The sequence below is a fragment of the Vombatus ursinus genome, unplaced genomic scaffold (genome assembly GCF_900497805.2).
Source record: "Vombatus ursinus unplaced genomic scaffold, bare-nosed wombat genome assembly UNPS02014801.1, whole genome shotgun sequence".
Classification (NCBI taxonomy): domain Eukaryota; kingdom Metazoa; phylum Chordata; class Mammalia; order Diprotodontia; family Vombatidae; genus Vombatus; species Vombatus ursinus.
In genome coordinates, this window is record NW_020954579.1 from 13,306,634 (window position 1) to 13,320,800 (window position 14,167).

A 14,167-nucleotide genomic window follows, 5' to 3' on the forward strand; every position below is an offset into this window, starting at 1 on the left:
AGAGTGTAATCTAAACAAAGTGGCACTGCCATGTTGGCAGCTAGGAGGTACCCTGAAAAGAGTGCTGGCCTTGAAATTCTGGGAGTTTAAACTCTGCCTCAGACACTCACTAGCTGTATGACCCTGGGCAAGTCATTTAACCTTTGTTTGCCTCAGTTTCCTCAGCTGTGCCTTGTTTAGAAGGGAACAGCAAACCATTCCAGTATCTTTGCCGAGAAAACTCCAAATGGGGTAAACAAACAAAACAACCTAGTTCCCAGGGTTGTTGTAGGGATTAAATAAGATAACACAGGTAAAGTACTTTGCAAACCATAAAGGGCTATATAAATGTTAATTATTATAACTATTTTTTACCATGCCCAAAGCACCAGATTCCATTATTTGCAACAAGATCCCACGAAAACAGGCACTCCCATCCACATCTCTGGTGGCTTGACTGACTACAAGTCCAAAGGATCAACCTGATTTTTAGACAGCAACCTCAATAAGTATATATTTTACTACCAGTCATTCCACCCTTCCCTTTGTTCCCACAGAGAGAGCTCAATGGCCAACAACATCATTACCACACCACATTCAAGGTCATACAAGTCAGAAGTAGCCAGGATGACAAAACGTGCACCCCGCAACTTAGCGCAGCAATGAACTGTGTTGGAGGTCATCATCTAAGTTTATTCTGGAGATGAGGAAACTAAGGCCCCCTGGGGCTGAGTGACTCCCCAGGCTCACCCCAGAAGTGAGGAGCAGGCAGCCCAAATCACCTCAAATGGTCCCTGTTGGTGTCCTCTTGATGACCTATTCATCAAGAGCTGGGAGAGGCTTCAGGGATGATCTTATCCCCATGTACATAGCTAAGAAAACTGAGGCCTCCAGAAGAGAAGGGTCTTGTCCGGCACCATGTAGGGAATAAGCAGAAGGGCTGGCATTTGAACCCAGATCAAGAGTGCAGAGTATTTTGGATCATTTTTAGCTTCACTCCTCTGAACTATTCAGTTAACACAAAACAAATTTAGTACCACGTCATAGGAACAAAGGGGAAGAAAACAAGAGCAAAGTTGATGTGGCATTGTACACTTAACACATTTACGTCATAAGACAGGGCTCAAGGAAGGTTAAGTTAATTCTTGTTAGAGATGTCTATGCAAATGGGTGCAAGGCTCTTTTTCCACAGGCCTCAGGAAGTCCTGCAACTCCCCAAACTGGCACTCTCCTCTTCTTTGCCTGGCCCCACACTATAATTCCTCAGGGTCTAATGGTATCTCCTATGGTCCTATGGTCTCCCTGCCATTGGGGTGGGCTATCTCCCATACACTGTCTGGCCTGGGGATTTGAGCCATGCAGGATCAAGCTCTAAGACACACTCCTGCTATTGCCAATTCCCACTCAATCACCACAGTAAACTCAACCTTGGCCTTCCAACGTCTCTGTCTTCTCTATCTTCCTGGAGCCCTTCTATATTGTTGAGGTGTCACAGGGCTGGAAGGGACCTTAAAGGTCATGTAACTCTACCCTCTTTTCTAGATGAGATTCAGAGGTTAGGTGACCTGCCCAGGGTCACAGAGATAAGTAACCAAGGCTGGGGTTGGAACTTAGGTCTTCCGCCTTCAAGTCCAAGCCCCTTTACACTACACTACAGAACAAACTGCCCCCATCTTAGACCTTTTCCTCTGGCTAAAATCTAGCTTTCTCCTTAAGACCAAGCTCACTTGGCACAATTTCCGAGGCTGACTGACTGCTCCTTCTCTCACGTCCCCAGCACACAGGGACAAGAAAAAGAGGTGATCTACTACCTGCACCCCACATGGCACAGGGACCCACTGCAACTTTTGGACCTTCACTCTGCCTCGACCACTCAATTACCAAATCTCTTCCTTAAAGTTCCCTCCATCCTGTCCAGATGCTTGTTCCTGTCATCTATGGACTTCAAGGTAATTTCCCTCCTCCCTAACAATTTCATCACCCGAGTCAGTTTTCTTCTCCACCCCAATCCCTGTTCCCTTCCAACTTCCTGGCATCCAAGTTCCCCCAAAACTTCAGCTTCCATGACCTTTTGTCTTAACTCAGCCTGCAGAGGAGCTTTGGATAAGCCCACTTTCTCCATCAGACTGAACATATCCCAGGAATCAGATTTTGAAGGGTCAGTTGCAGACTTTTATCTTCACTCATATTCTCCAAAACCTCTGCCTGATTCAGAGAGGGTATTTTCTCTACCTTAGGTCAAATATTCCAATGTGAACTAAAACCAAATTGAATCCTCTAATCTCTCTTCAGCCATATGTCTAATAAAAAAAAGGAACACCAATTAGGAAGCAGAAATAGAAAATTAACTGGATCGCTAGAGATCTGTCTCTTCTTGGACCAATTAAAGTCTTTTCCACCTTAAGTCATAATTCCCTTAGTGTCAAGCTACATCTTCAAAGTTAGACCCAACAATTCTCTAAAGAAGAATTAATTTGTTAGAAGATTCATGCTAAGAAACAATCTATATTCTCCATATTACATATGGTGTCTAGCTTTCTGTTCCTATAAGGACAATTTTGACAAGCTATATGTTCAATAAGAATTCAGAGGGGGAGCAAAGTGACCTATAGAGTGCTGACCTTGCTGTCAGGAAAATCTGAGTTCAAATCCTGCCTCAGACACTTATTATGTGTGTCACAGTGGTCAAATCAATTAACTCTCCTGGGCCTCAGTTTCTTCATCTATAAAACAGGGATGGTATCTACCACATAGGCTTGTTGCGAGGATCAAATGATGTAAAGTGCTTTACAAACTCTAAAGCACTGTATAAATGCTAGCTATTAGAGGACCTTTCCAAAGGTCCCTTTTTCTGGCCCTCTCTCCACCAGAAGTTACTACTAATCAAAAAGATACACATCGTTTTAGAAGACCTCTAAGGATTTGTAATATACTGCATTTACATAGAATACCCACTTCAAAAAGCACCAGTTACTTAAAGGGGGTATCCCTCTGCTGTTCACAAACTCAGAAGGTTGAAGGTTAATTAATAATATAGCTCTGGGTAAAACAAAAAGACAATCCTTGAAGGGCTTGACCAAATTAGAGGAAGGGAGGAAATAGAAATAGTTTACTTCTCTTTCTATTTACATGAATACATTGAAGGAATGTAGGAAGGAAAAAACTCCCATAATAATGTAATCTTCATTGCAGGACAAATCTGCCAGAAACAACTTCATCCTAATCCAATTTAACAGTTTAATCTGAAATCATAAGTTCTAGAAGTTTTTTTAAATGTAACACAGAAGATTTAGTGTATATGTATATACATATATAAAAAGAACATTCAGTAGAAATAGAACTTTTCTGAAAAAACTGAAGCACGTTTTACGTGCATTTTCCCATGCTTCTTGCATTATTTTAGCCCCAAGATCAAAACACCGTGGTTCACTGACAGATGTGTATCTTTTGCCAGTAATTTAGAGTTTTCCTCAATTCTGGAAGCTCTGGGCTCCCATCTGGACTCTGACACATACTGGCTGTGAAACCCAGGGCAAATCACACAACCTGTCTCAGGACAAACTCAACTAATCCTTCACAGAACAGGTGGTACACCTGCAACAGTGGAAGGAATTTCCTCACCTGGAATTCCCAGGTTAGGTCATGGCTGGAAAAGCACTCCTTACGCACGTGAATCTTTTAATTCATCTGGATTCATGATTGCTCAACCCAATGAGGACTAAGAGATTTAAATGATAGAACTGATAGTTGTCTTCAGGTTGTTTCCAAACAACCAGACTCTTGGCCCACTGAACAGCAAGCGTGATACTTCTGAGAGTCTCCAAGTTTTGGGGATATTTCAAAATAGACATGTCTTCTGGGACCAAATCCTACATAATGCATGTCCTCACATGCTCATTTCAATTTTGAGAAATAACAATGTAAATAAATTCTACACACTAATTAACTATACTTATTTTTTTAAAGGATGCAATACTTGTGAAGTAAGTTATTTATTTATATGCTGAAAGACAACTATTTCCTTGGATACATACACACAACACATGCTATTGCTGCTTAAAAGGCTACTTTTGGCTAAACTGACATGCTTCTCTTCTAGATTCACATTACTCATATGCATGAACACATTTTGTTATATTACAGCTTCTCAATACCTTCAGGGGGAAAAAAATCACAAAAATAAATGAAATGACATTTTAAAGAACTGCATATATTATTTTAAAATGTGAGCTTACAAATGTAACAACAATCGTGACAAAACACATATAACCCATAATGTGCCTTTGGAAGCATTATAAATAAACAGCCTCGAGCACTGAAGAAAAAACAAACCCCATACATGGATTAAGCCTTATTGTACCAGATTTTGAAAAATGTTCACACAGCCACCCCAAAATATAATTACTGGGTTTTAGTATTATAGAAAAAAATATATTTAAACAATAAAGAGCTGCCTGACACCACTGAGAACCTAAGTGACTTGTTCCTGGTCACACAGCTTGCATGTATCAGAAGCAGGATATAGACACAGGGGCTCCTGACTCTAAGGTTGGCCATCTTTCCATTATGCTACGTTGCCTTCCATTATTAAATCATCATCATCATTATTAAAAATGTCTTCTATTAACATCTGGTTCCTTCCCTCTCCTCCCTTTCACAAGAATGGATGCAAATACTGTCAACGCTATGTTCTGCAAATCAGACACCTGAAGTTCTTTCTCTAACTTGGGAGGGCCTGGATATTTTTAAAGGTGAAGCTTATTTGTCTTAGGATCAAAAATAACTAAGTAATTAGGAACAAGTCTACATTGTTTCTTTCAAAAAGAGAAATCTTGCTTCCTTAAAATGCAAGCACTTGTTATCCAATCTGATGCTCATGCACAAATCCTGCTGCCAGCACAAACATCCATCACCTCTTGTATTCAAATGAAAATTACCTTGGTGATCAACATACGGTTTGAAGGCCTGAAGGATTTTTGGCACAGCTACCCCCATGTCAAGTTCCGTCAGCGTTAGCTCATTCATAAAGTATGGGAGCTAGGAAGAAGGGGACAAGGAAGGAGACAAGTTAGAAAATCTAACCATCATTTTCCTATGTTTGCTAAGATAAGGAGGCACCAAGCTTCCTACAAACTCATGGGCTGGGGTGAAGAAGATTCAGCGTACATTTGCCCACAGGACAAATTTTCAATGATGGGGTTATTAACATTCCACTTAGGAAAACGATTAAAGTGAGACACTAATTTAAAAGAAATTTTCTGTAGTGATCTTGGCTGACCAGTGCCAGTAAGAAAACAGACATGGATCTGGCAGTGACAATTTGCCCCTTGTGGTCTCAATCCCTGTAGAGGAAACCTGTCCATTAAATTCAAATGTTCAGTAGTCAAGAGGAATTTATCTTTGTGACTCTTTCTCTGTGCAGCAGTTATGACTACTTGCTGTTGGACAGACTGTACTCACAGGCATTTTCTAGCTTGCTAACTAGTTATCCTAAGAGGACTTCCAAAAAAAAAAAAAAAAAAGATAGCTGTCATGGGTCCCCATGGCAGCTGGGTGAAACCTATGGACCCCTTCTTAGAATAATGTTTTTAAATGAACAAAATAAGTTTGTAAGATTACAAAGAAAACCAGTTATAATGAAACATTAGAAAAAAACAAGTAAATGGACCCCAGGTTATGGACTCCTGATTTAGACCAGGACTTCTTAAACTTTTTCCACTCAAGACCTCTTTTCGCATTTTGGCAGTGTTCACTGGCATTGTGTGGTGTGATGGCATGTGCTGTGCAAACTGCATATGTGTGTTCAGAACCAAGGCTACAGCGAAGTTGTATGATGCAACATGGGCAAATGCTGCCAAAAACACCTCAGATTCATTATGCATTTGATTTTTAATTATAGTTGCACGTTCAGAAACCTTTCACGGTTGCCAAATTTTTCATGACCCGTAAGAAGCGCTGATCTAGACCATCTAGTCCAACCACTGAGGAAATGGAAACCCAAATGCTAATTTTTAAGCAAACTGCTGTGGAATGTGGAAAGTAGAAATAATGTTCTAAGAAGTGGTGAGGTTGGAGACCTAGTCTGTAACGTCCATTTAAACCCTGAAGGAGTTAAAATACTATCATTTAAAATGACAGACTAGTTTGAACACATAGTATTTCAGCTAAGAGCTGGAAGAAGACAGCCGAAGGTTGCTGGCCCTTGAAGCTTTCAGGTGCTAGGTAACGTGTAGCATCATGACCTAGATGGCGATCGCCATTCTAGAGCTGGAAGGCCATCTAGTCCAACCCCCTCATTCTTCAGACCAGGAAACCAAGGCAAAGGAGATTAGGTGACTTGACTAAGATCACACAGGCAATAAATTTCTGACTCAGGATTTGACTTCAGGTCCTCTGTTGCAGTCAGTCTTTCTTCCACACACCATGCTGCTCTTTTCCCTGTACTACATACCCAGGTTAATATGCATTATTCCCAACTATATCATTTTAATGTTTTCATCTAATTACTCTAGGAAAAGAGATGTCTCCCTCGTTCCCCATTTCAGGAATAAATCTCCATTGCAGCAGAACAGGAAATCATAAGACACCCTCTTCCTTTCCTTTTCATACTCATTGCCTAGAACCCCTTCTGTTTGCAGATACGTATCTAGAAAAGAAGCAGTGTGAGAAAGATTCATGGATGAACATGTCCCCACACTTCTCCCAAGAAGGGAAAAGGAATCAATGTGGCTGCTGAGCCCTCATCTCCATTGCTGTTCACTGTTTCTCCCGTACTCAGGAACGGGCCAAAGGCGGCTTAACTTACACCCACAGGACACAAGCAAAGCTCAACATACTCGCCCCTCCTTCCCAAGCTCCCCCTGTTCAGCCCAAACACCAGCAACTTCAAGATCAAAAGTTAGATCTTCCACACACCAGGTGTGAGAAGAGATATAACTGCATCCTATCCCCTGCAGAAGGCTGTAATATGATAAAGCTTGCTCTTAAACCTGAATTATACAAAATCCCAGTGACTCCATCCTCACGTTGTCACTAATATATTTTAAAAAAAACACTCGCAAACCAAAACACTGCCCCACCCAAACCACTTTTCTCCATCTTACTGAATGGGCTAATAGGACAATGACTGTGGAGTCAGTAAAACCTGGGTTTGAATCCTGTTCCAGATATTTAGTATCTGAATGATATCGGGAAAGTCACCTAATTTTTCAGGGCTTCCATTTCCTCACCTGTCAAATGGGGATGGACAACTCTCCAAGACTAGAATCACTAGGTGGCACAATGGATAGTGTTAGATACTTAGAATCAGATCTGAGTGCAAATCCTGCCTTAGATTCCTCATCTGTAAAATGGGGATAATAATAGCACTTTCCTCCCAGAGCTGTTATGAGGATCAAATGAGATAATATATATAATATAATTATAAATATAATCATATATGAAAACTATAATTATAAATATAATATATATATAATATGTTCGCTTTGCAAATCTTAAAGTGCTGTATAAATGCTATTATAGCTACCATGGCTGCTACCATAAGTTGCAAAAGAAGTACTAATCTACATTGGCAGACAGCATTCCCTATACCACTGAAAAAACAGGTCTGAGATACAATCCTCCCTCCTTCCCTTCCCCCCTTTCCCCCACCCCACCCCCAGCACTGCTGGCCGACACAAGTCTTTATAGCTTGTTTGGACCTTTGCAGCTTGTATGGCTGACCAGCACAACCTCTGAGAACCCTGAGTATCCTCCCATGTCATGATGAGGCAGAAGAGGAGGATCTCAACATTAGCTCAAAAAAAAAAAAAAAAAAGTATTATGTAAGCTAAACTAACCTGTGGTAAATACAGCATTTTCCCAAAGCCAAACATGTGTTTGGATTGTCTATATTATTACTCCCCTCAACTAGGGAGGTTAATTAAGAGCTGTCTGCATATGGAAAAAACTGTTAGAAAGATAAGAGAATCACTCCTTGGAAGGAGTAAGACCAAGAGTACAGAACAGACATTCCTTCCACAAGTCTTTATCATCCTTTATCGCTGTCAGAGCTGGAAAGGAGCTCAGAAATCATCTAATACCAACCCCTCATTTTCCCAGACACAGACAAACTGAAGCCAGAGAAGGGACTAATAATAATAGCTGTCATTGATATGGAGCTTTAGGGTTTGTAAAGCACTTTTTGTATACTGCTTTATTTGACCTTCACAATCACCACACGAGGCAGACACTGTATGTGTCATCAGCCTCTTACAGACGAGGAAAGGGAGGTTTAGAAGAGGTTCAGTGACTTTCCAAGGGACACAAAGTGAGGAAGGGTTGAGGTGGGATTTGAACCCGGGTCTTTCTCGAACTCAAGTCCAGTGAGTGCCTTCCACCACACCTTGCTGCCCCTAAGGGGCAGTGACCAACCAAAACATCACCTAGCTAGTGGCAGAGATGAGACTGGCGCAGGATGGATCCTCTTAACTCACAATCTGGTTCTTTTTCCTTCATAAGACACTGCATCAACAGTGATGATCAGGCCCCTCACTGCACAGGCAGCGTGAGAAGGAGCCGAGCCTGGCCCCACATCTCCTTCCTGCTCCACCCTGGTCAGACTCACCTTTAACCTACAGCTGGCTGCTATGGGACTAGCATTATGAACCTTTCCGTTTTGTTCTGTCACGTGTTATTTTTACTTAGGAGATGATAGTACAAAACTTTTGTATGGGAGGAGTCTTCACAAGCTACAATGGAACTACAAAGAATATTACCCCGAAAGAAAACAATACCTTTATTTTACTGAGTTTCATTTGGATTTTCTTTGACACAAAGTGAGACCAATATTTCTCTCCTAGAAAGTCCCAAAATATTCTTCCGAGCAAGGCGTTGACCCAGGCTTCCTGTTCTTCTTCTTCCTGGGGCTGGGTCTCTGGTGGCAACTGGCAAAAGACACAAGGTCAAAAGCAATGAGATGCCTACTGCAGAAGAGGACACACGCTTCCACTCTGCAGACACCAATCTATGTGAATTTCAAAGATCACGACATCAGCCCGTCTTTGTTAGGAATGACACGTACAACATCAAATGGGGGAAAATAGAAATTCCCACACACACATCCCCACACCTCCCTGCAACCAGTCATTGATGAAAGATTACAGCAGTTCCCCCTCGTGGTTTACTCTTTTTCTATAGGTCTGCCTTGAAAATAGCTATATGTTTTGTACTAATATTTCAACACTGACAGATTCACTGGCGCAGACATTTCTTTCTCCATTAGCACAGCACAAGTCACCCATGGCTTCTCATCTTAGGTGGCTCTTGTCCACACCTTCCATACATCCTCTATGGAGAATCTGTCCAATACTCTGGGGGCCTTTCTCTACATCTTTCAATATTCCGTGTATACAGTACTGGGAAAGTCTGTTATCTCTTGCTTTTACTAGTTGACCAGCCTACTTCCTTTTAATTTTCCTGACTATTATTTTATACTAAGAGTTTAGTCTAAAAATCAGAAATCTTAACATCTTTTTCTTTCTCTCTAAGTTGCTCAGGCATAAGAATGAATTTTTTTCTTTCTATTTGGAATACAGGAATTCTGAATAGCTAATCCTGGTATTCTGGCTTGCTCTTTGTAAAGCATGTGTCTCACCACCTCTGAAAATTCCATCTTTCCTCCTTGAATTAAAAAAGGACCATGTGCATTCCTCCTGGTCTATGGAATGCCCCTCCCCATTATCTCCCAAGATCCTTATCTGTTACAAACCTAAAGACCAAGCCCCATCGAGTTCTTGTGAAATGAGAAATAATTAAAATTATATCTGATTACTCTTCTCTTTCCAATGCAGTTAAATAAGAGCTTCTGCCCAAACTAGGAAAGTGGGTTTGAGTCTGGCTCCCTAGGGTGAAATGCATTTTTCTAGTGCTCAGGGACTTGTTCGGCACACAGACAATGAACGGGCCTTGGGTATAGCAAGTTAAAGAGATCCATAATGAATGAATCTGCTGGTTGCGCCTGCCCTCCCTCTAGCCTCCATATAGACCTGTGATATACAGGTCTATTCTCTCTTCATCTACAATCTATGATAAGCATATACATTACCACCTCATCATCACATCATAGATTCATTCTATGTTCTGTATGTTCCTGGTTCCACATTCAGACCAGTGCTATTTGTTTTATAAGGTCCAAGAGGGCAAGAACGGTTTCCCTGTCAGAGTCTAGTATATACAGCCCTGTGCACATTTATTTATGGTATCAGCTATTGCTTAGTAGAGTCAGATCACTTAACAGTTTGTTAGGTGGTTCAAGAGCTGTGAAAGTCTTCTGGGTTATTTTTCTTCCTGTATTCTTTCAGATTTTAATGTACTGCTTGGATTTTTGTGCGTTTGGTCCAGTTCATGATGTTTGTTGTATCATTTCAGTCGTGTCCAACTCCTCATGACCTCATTTAGAGTTTTTTTTAGCAAAGATACCAGGGTGATTTGCCATTTCCTTCACCAACTAATTTTGAAGAAACTGAGGCAAATAGGGTTAAGTGACTTGCCCAGGGTCACACTACTAGTAAGTGTCTGAGGCTGATTCTGAACTCAGGTCTTCCTAATTCCAGGCTCAGCACTTCATCCACTGTGCCACCTAGCTGCCGTTATGTCGTCTACTTTCACACTATGCAATGTAATCTTCTAAATAAATTCTCTCAGAGACCTTACTAAGATCATGGAAACGAAAACTAGAAGGGAACTCACTACAGATGGTGAAATTGCAGCCCAGAGAAGGCAAATGACTTGCCCAAGGTCACACAGCTAGCTAGGGGCAAACAGAAGATTTCTGAGCAGGGAATTGCTATGGGTAGACCACTGCTTCAAGAAGAATGAGCCCTAACTATGTTGGGAGTCAGAAGGACTTAGGTTCAGAACCCAACCGCTGTATTCAGAATACCTCACTTTTCTTCTTAAGAAGAGCTGTTTTTACAACTCACTGTTTCTATGTCATGTTTCGTTAATAAATTAAGAGTCATTTTAGTACCACTAAGATGAATTTAACTCACTTTAAAGACCATTTGAAGAGCGGCTGGTTTTTTTTTTTGGTAGAATATGTATGCAATGAACAAGAAGTCCTTTTTCTCATGTATTTATCCTGTTCTTTTAAATTTCTTGGTTCCTGTGGGCAGGACTGACATGACATCTTGATGCAGCTTTTTCTGGCTTTCTCCTTATTGCTGTCTCTATGCTACAGATGAAACAGTTTTAGGAAACACTTTGCAGATCAGTTGGGTTTATGTTTGTGCACTATGATCAAGCAAGCAATTACCATCTAATTTAGCTCCTACTTACAAGGCACTGTGCTAGGACAGTGTTAAGCACTAGGGATACAGAAATGAAAGTGAATTAGTCTGTGCCCTAAAGAAATCTACATTCTGACAAGGGAAACAGCATGTTTACATACATACATGGATAGAGATATGCACACTCCACCTATAAAGCAAACAAGGTAACTTTAGAGGGGAAGGCACGGACTTCAGGGGGACCTAGAAAAGGCTTTCTACAAAAGGTGGTGCTTGAGCTGAGTCATGAAAAAGGCAGAACAGTAACTATGACATTAAAAAAGAAAACAACAACACACCAAACCTCCAAACATCTGAAGGTATAAATAAAACATTAAAAAGCCACAAAAAAGTTGCTAGAACTGACAAGTGGGTTTTGGGTGATACAAGGAAAATGATCAGGTTGCTAGGACAAATAGTGGAATGGTTTGTGGACCAAAAGAAGAAAAGTTTATCTCTCTAGGGACAAGAAAGGGGTGGCGTGGAAAGATAGTAGTCTTGTACAGTTATCTTGACAGGCAATCTACAGGACAGCTAGATGGCGAAATGGATAGAACAACATCAGGAAGACCTGAGTTAAAACCCAGCCTGAGATGCTTACTAGCCCTGTGACCCTGGGCAAGTCACTTAACTCCCGATTGCCTAAAAAAAAAAAAAAATTAAAGATTCTTTAACCTACACATGAACAAAAATGAAGCCATCAAGAATAGCTCATCTGTTTCTAGTAACTTTCAGAATTTTTATGACCACCACATTGAAACAGATATTTGGGAACAGTTCATTTTCTTGGATTTTATAAAAACTGTAAGTTGTTTACTACCACCATGTGAGTTTTCAAAACAGACAACCAAATGAAGAAGTAATTGAAGTCTGGGCCATTATTTAAATAGACAACAAAGTAGAAACTATGCTCTCTCAAATTAGCACAGACGGCAAATTCCATTTAGATCATCTGTTGAAGAAATACTACTCTTACAGTAGAATCTATTAGATTCTAGTCGACTCACATATTGCCCAGAGTAAAAGCAACAACTATTTACTCAAACTTACTGTCCCAACACTGTCTTCTATCTTTCTTTAAGAAGTAGTACTTGACTTGGCAACAGATTTGTCCAAATAATTCTGGTTTTATCCCAATAAACCTGAGGGAAAAACAAGCTGCACTGTTAAGATTTAGTATGTGGTAATCTTGAGGCAGCTATTTTTTTTTAAAAAATCACTGATGAATATTTTTTAATAAATAAAGCTGTGACTTATCTCCTCTTGACCATCACAGATAAATTGTGTTTTTCTGTATATCTTTAGGGTTTTACAGAGTTTCATTGTGTAGTAAGTTTTCATCATGTATGCATCATTTTTGTAATCCAGAAGCTTGAAATGTGTATTTGAAATATGTACTGTACAATTTTATCAATAAAGATGATTGATTAAAAAAAAAAAAGAGGACTTCATTCTCTGACATTTCCTTCCAAGTATTACATCAGAATGGACCCTAAGAAGAAAATCCATCAGGAACAACAAAATGTTGCTGAACTATAGACTATGCAAAAAACCTATTTGAAATGAACCCGAATGTCCTGTGGGCATCTCAAACTCAATACATCTGAAACGGATGCATCCTTCCCTATAAACCTGTCCCTCCTCCCAACTTCTCTATGTCAGTGGAGGGCACTACCATCCTCCTAGACACCTTGAAGTCATCCCTGACTCCCCCTCACGTTTTCTCTTCCATTAGATCAGCTGCTCAGTCTTGTCATCCCTCTCTCTACAAATCCCTCTTGCATCTGACTCCTTTTCTCAGTCACCACCCCAGTTCAAGCCTTCATCACCTCTTGCCTGGACTACTACCACTACAATCCCCTGTGTGGTCTTACTGCTACTGCTCTCTCCCCTTTCCAAGCCACCCTTCACATAGCAACCAAGATGATTTTAAAGGTAGAGAACTGACCTTGTGAAACCCTTGCTCAATAGCCTTCAATGGTCCCTTACTACCCCTAGGATCAAATGCATACTCAGCCTGGCAGTTAGAGTCCTCCATAGTCTGGCTTCAGTTTGCCTTTCCACACTCATTTCATGATAAGTCTCCTTCATGCCCTCTTAAGTTCCAGCAAAACTAGGTCACCGGCTGCTCCTGGTTCCATCTGCATTTATCTGTGCAAGTCACACTTAACACCTGGAATGCACTAACTCCTTATTTCTCCTGCCTCCCAGAATATTTCTTTCAGGCTCAATTTGGCTACCATTTTCTACAAGAAGTCTTTCCCAAGCCTCTTCCAGGGGTGGACATTGTTTCTCTCACTAAAAGATTCAGTATTTGCATAACTATGCACGTGCTGAGTCCCTCCCCTTCTGCCCCAAGTCAAATGTAACCTCGTCGGTTACATACAGGCAGGGACTTTTATTTCTGTTTGTATTCCCAGCATTAAGCACAATGTTTAATAAATGTGAAATTAAATTGAGGAAAAGGTATTAGAAGACTATTCATTTTGCTATTTCAACTATTTGTTGTTTAGTCATTCAGTCTTGTCCAACTCTTCATGACCCCATTTGGGGTTTTTTTCCTGCAAAGACACTGGACTGGTTTCCTTCTCCAACTCATTTTGCAGATGAGGAAAATGAGGCAAACAGGGCTAAGTGACTTGCCCAGGGTCACAGAGCTTGGGTCTGAGGTTAAATTTGAAATCAGGTCCTGACTCCAGGTTCAATACTCTATCCACTGAGCCACCTAGTTGCCCCATTTCAACTATAAACTTATATACTAGGAAGATAAATGAAATTTGGTATTATATAGTTGAAATAAACCTATATAATATTATCATTAATCTTTCTGAGGCTGCTTTAAAAAATAAAAGCAAAAACATTTGGATGCTCTCCACATTGGG

General features: G+C 40.6%; 1 protein-coding gene across 3 annotated transcripts in view; it reads right to left on the bottom strand.

Moving 5' to 3' along the window:
* The window catches only part of TEX2 (testis expressed 2), a 152,540-nt gene that overhangs the window by 26,582 nt on the left and 111,791 nt on the right, over positions 1-14,167 (bottom strand). For all 3 annotated transcript variants that reach the window (XM_027872883.1, XM_027872884.1, XM_027872885.1), the window contains exons 6-7: positions 8,754-8,903; positions 4,917-5,016 (exon numbers count right to left, since the gene is read on the bottom strand). In XM_027872883.1, coding sequence (XP_027728684.1) covers positions 4,917-5,016; positions 8,754-8,903 — 250 coding nt within the window. The remainder of the gene's footprint in view (positions 1-4,916; positions 5,017-8,753; positions 8,904-14,167) is intronic.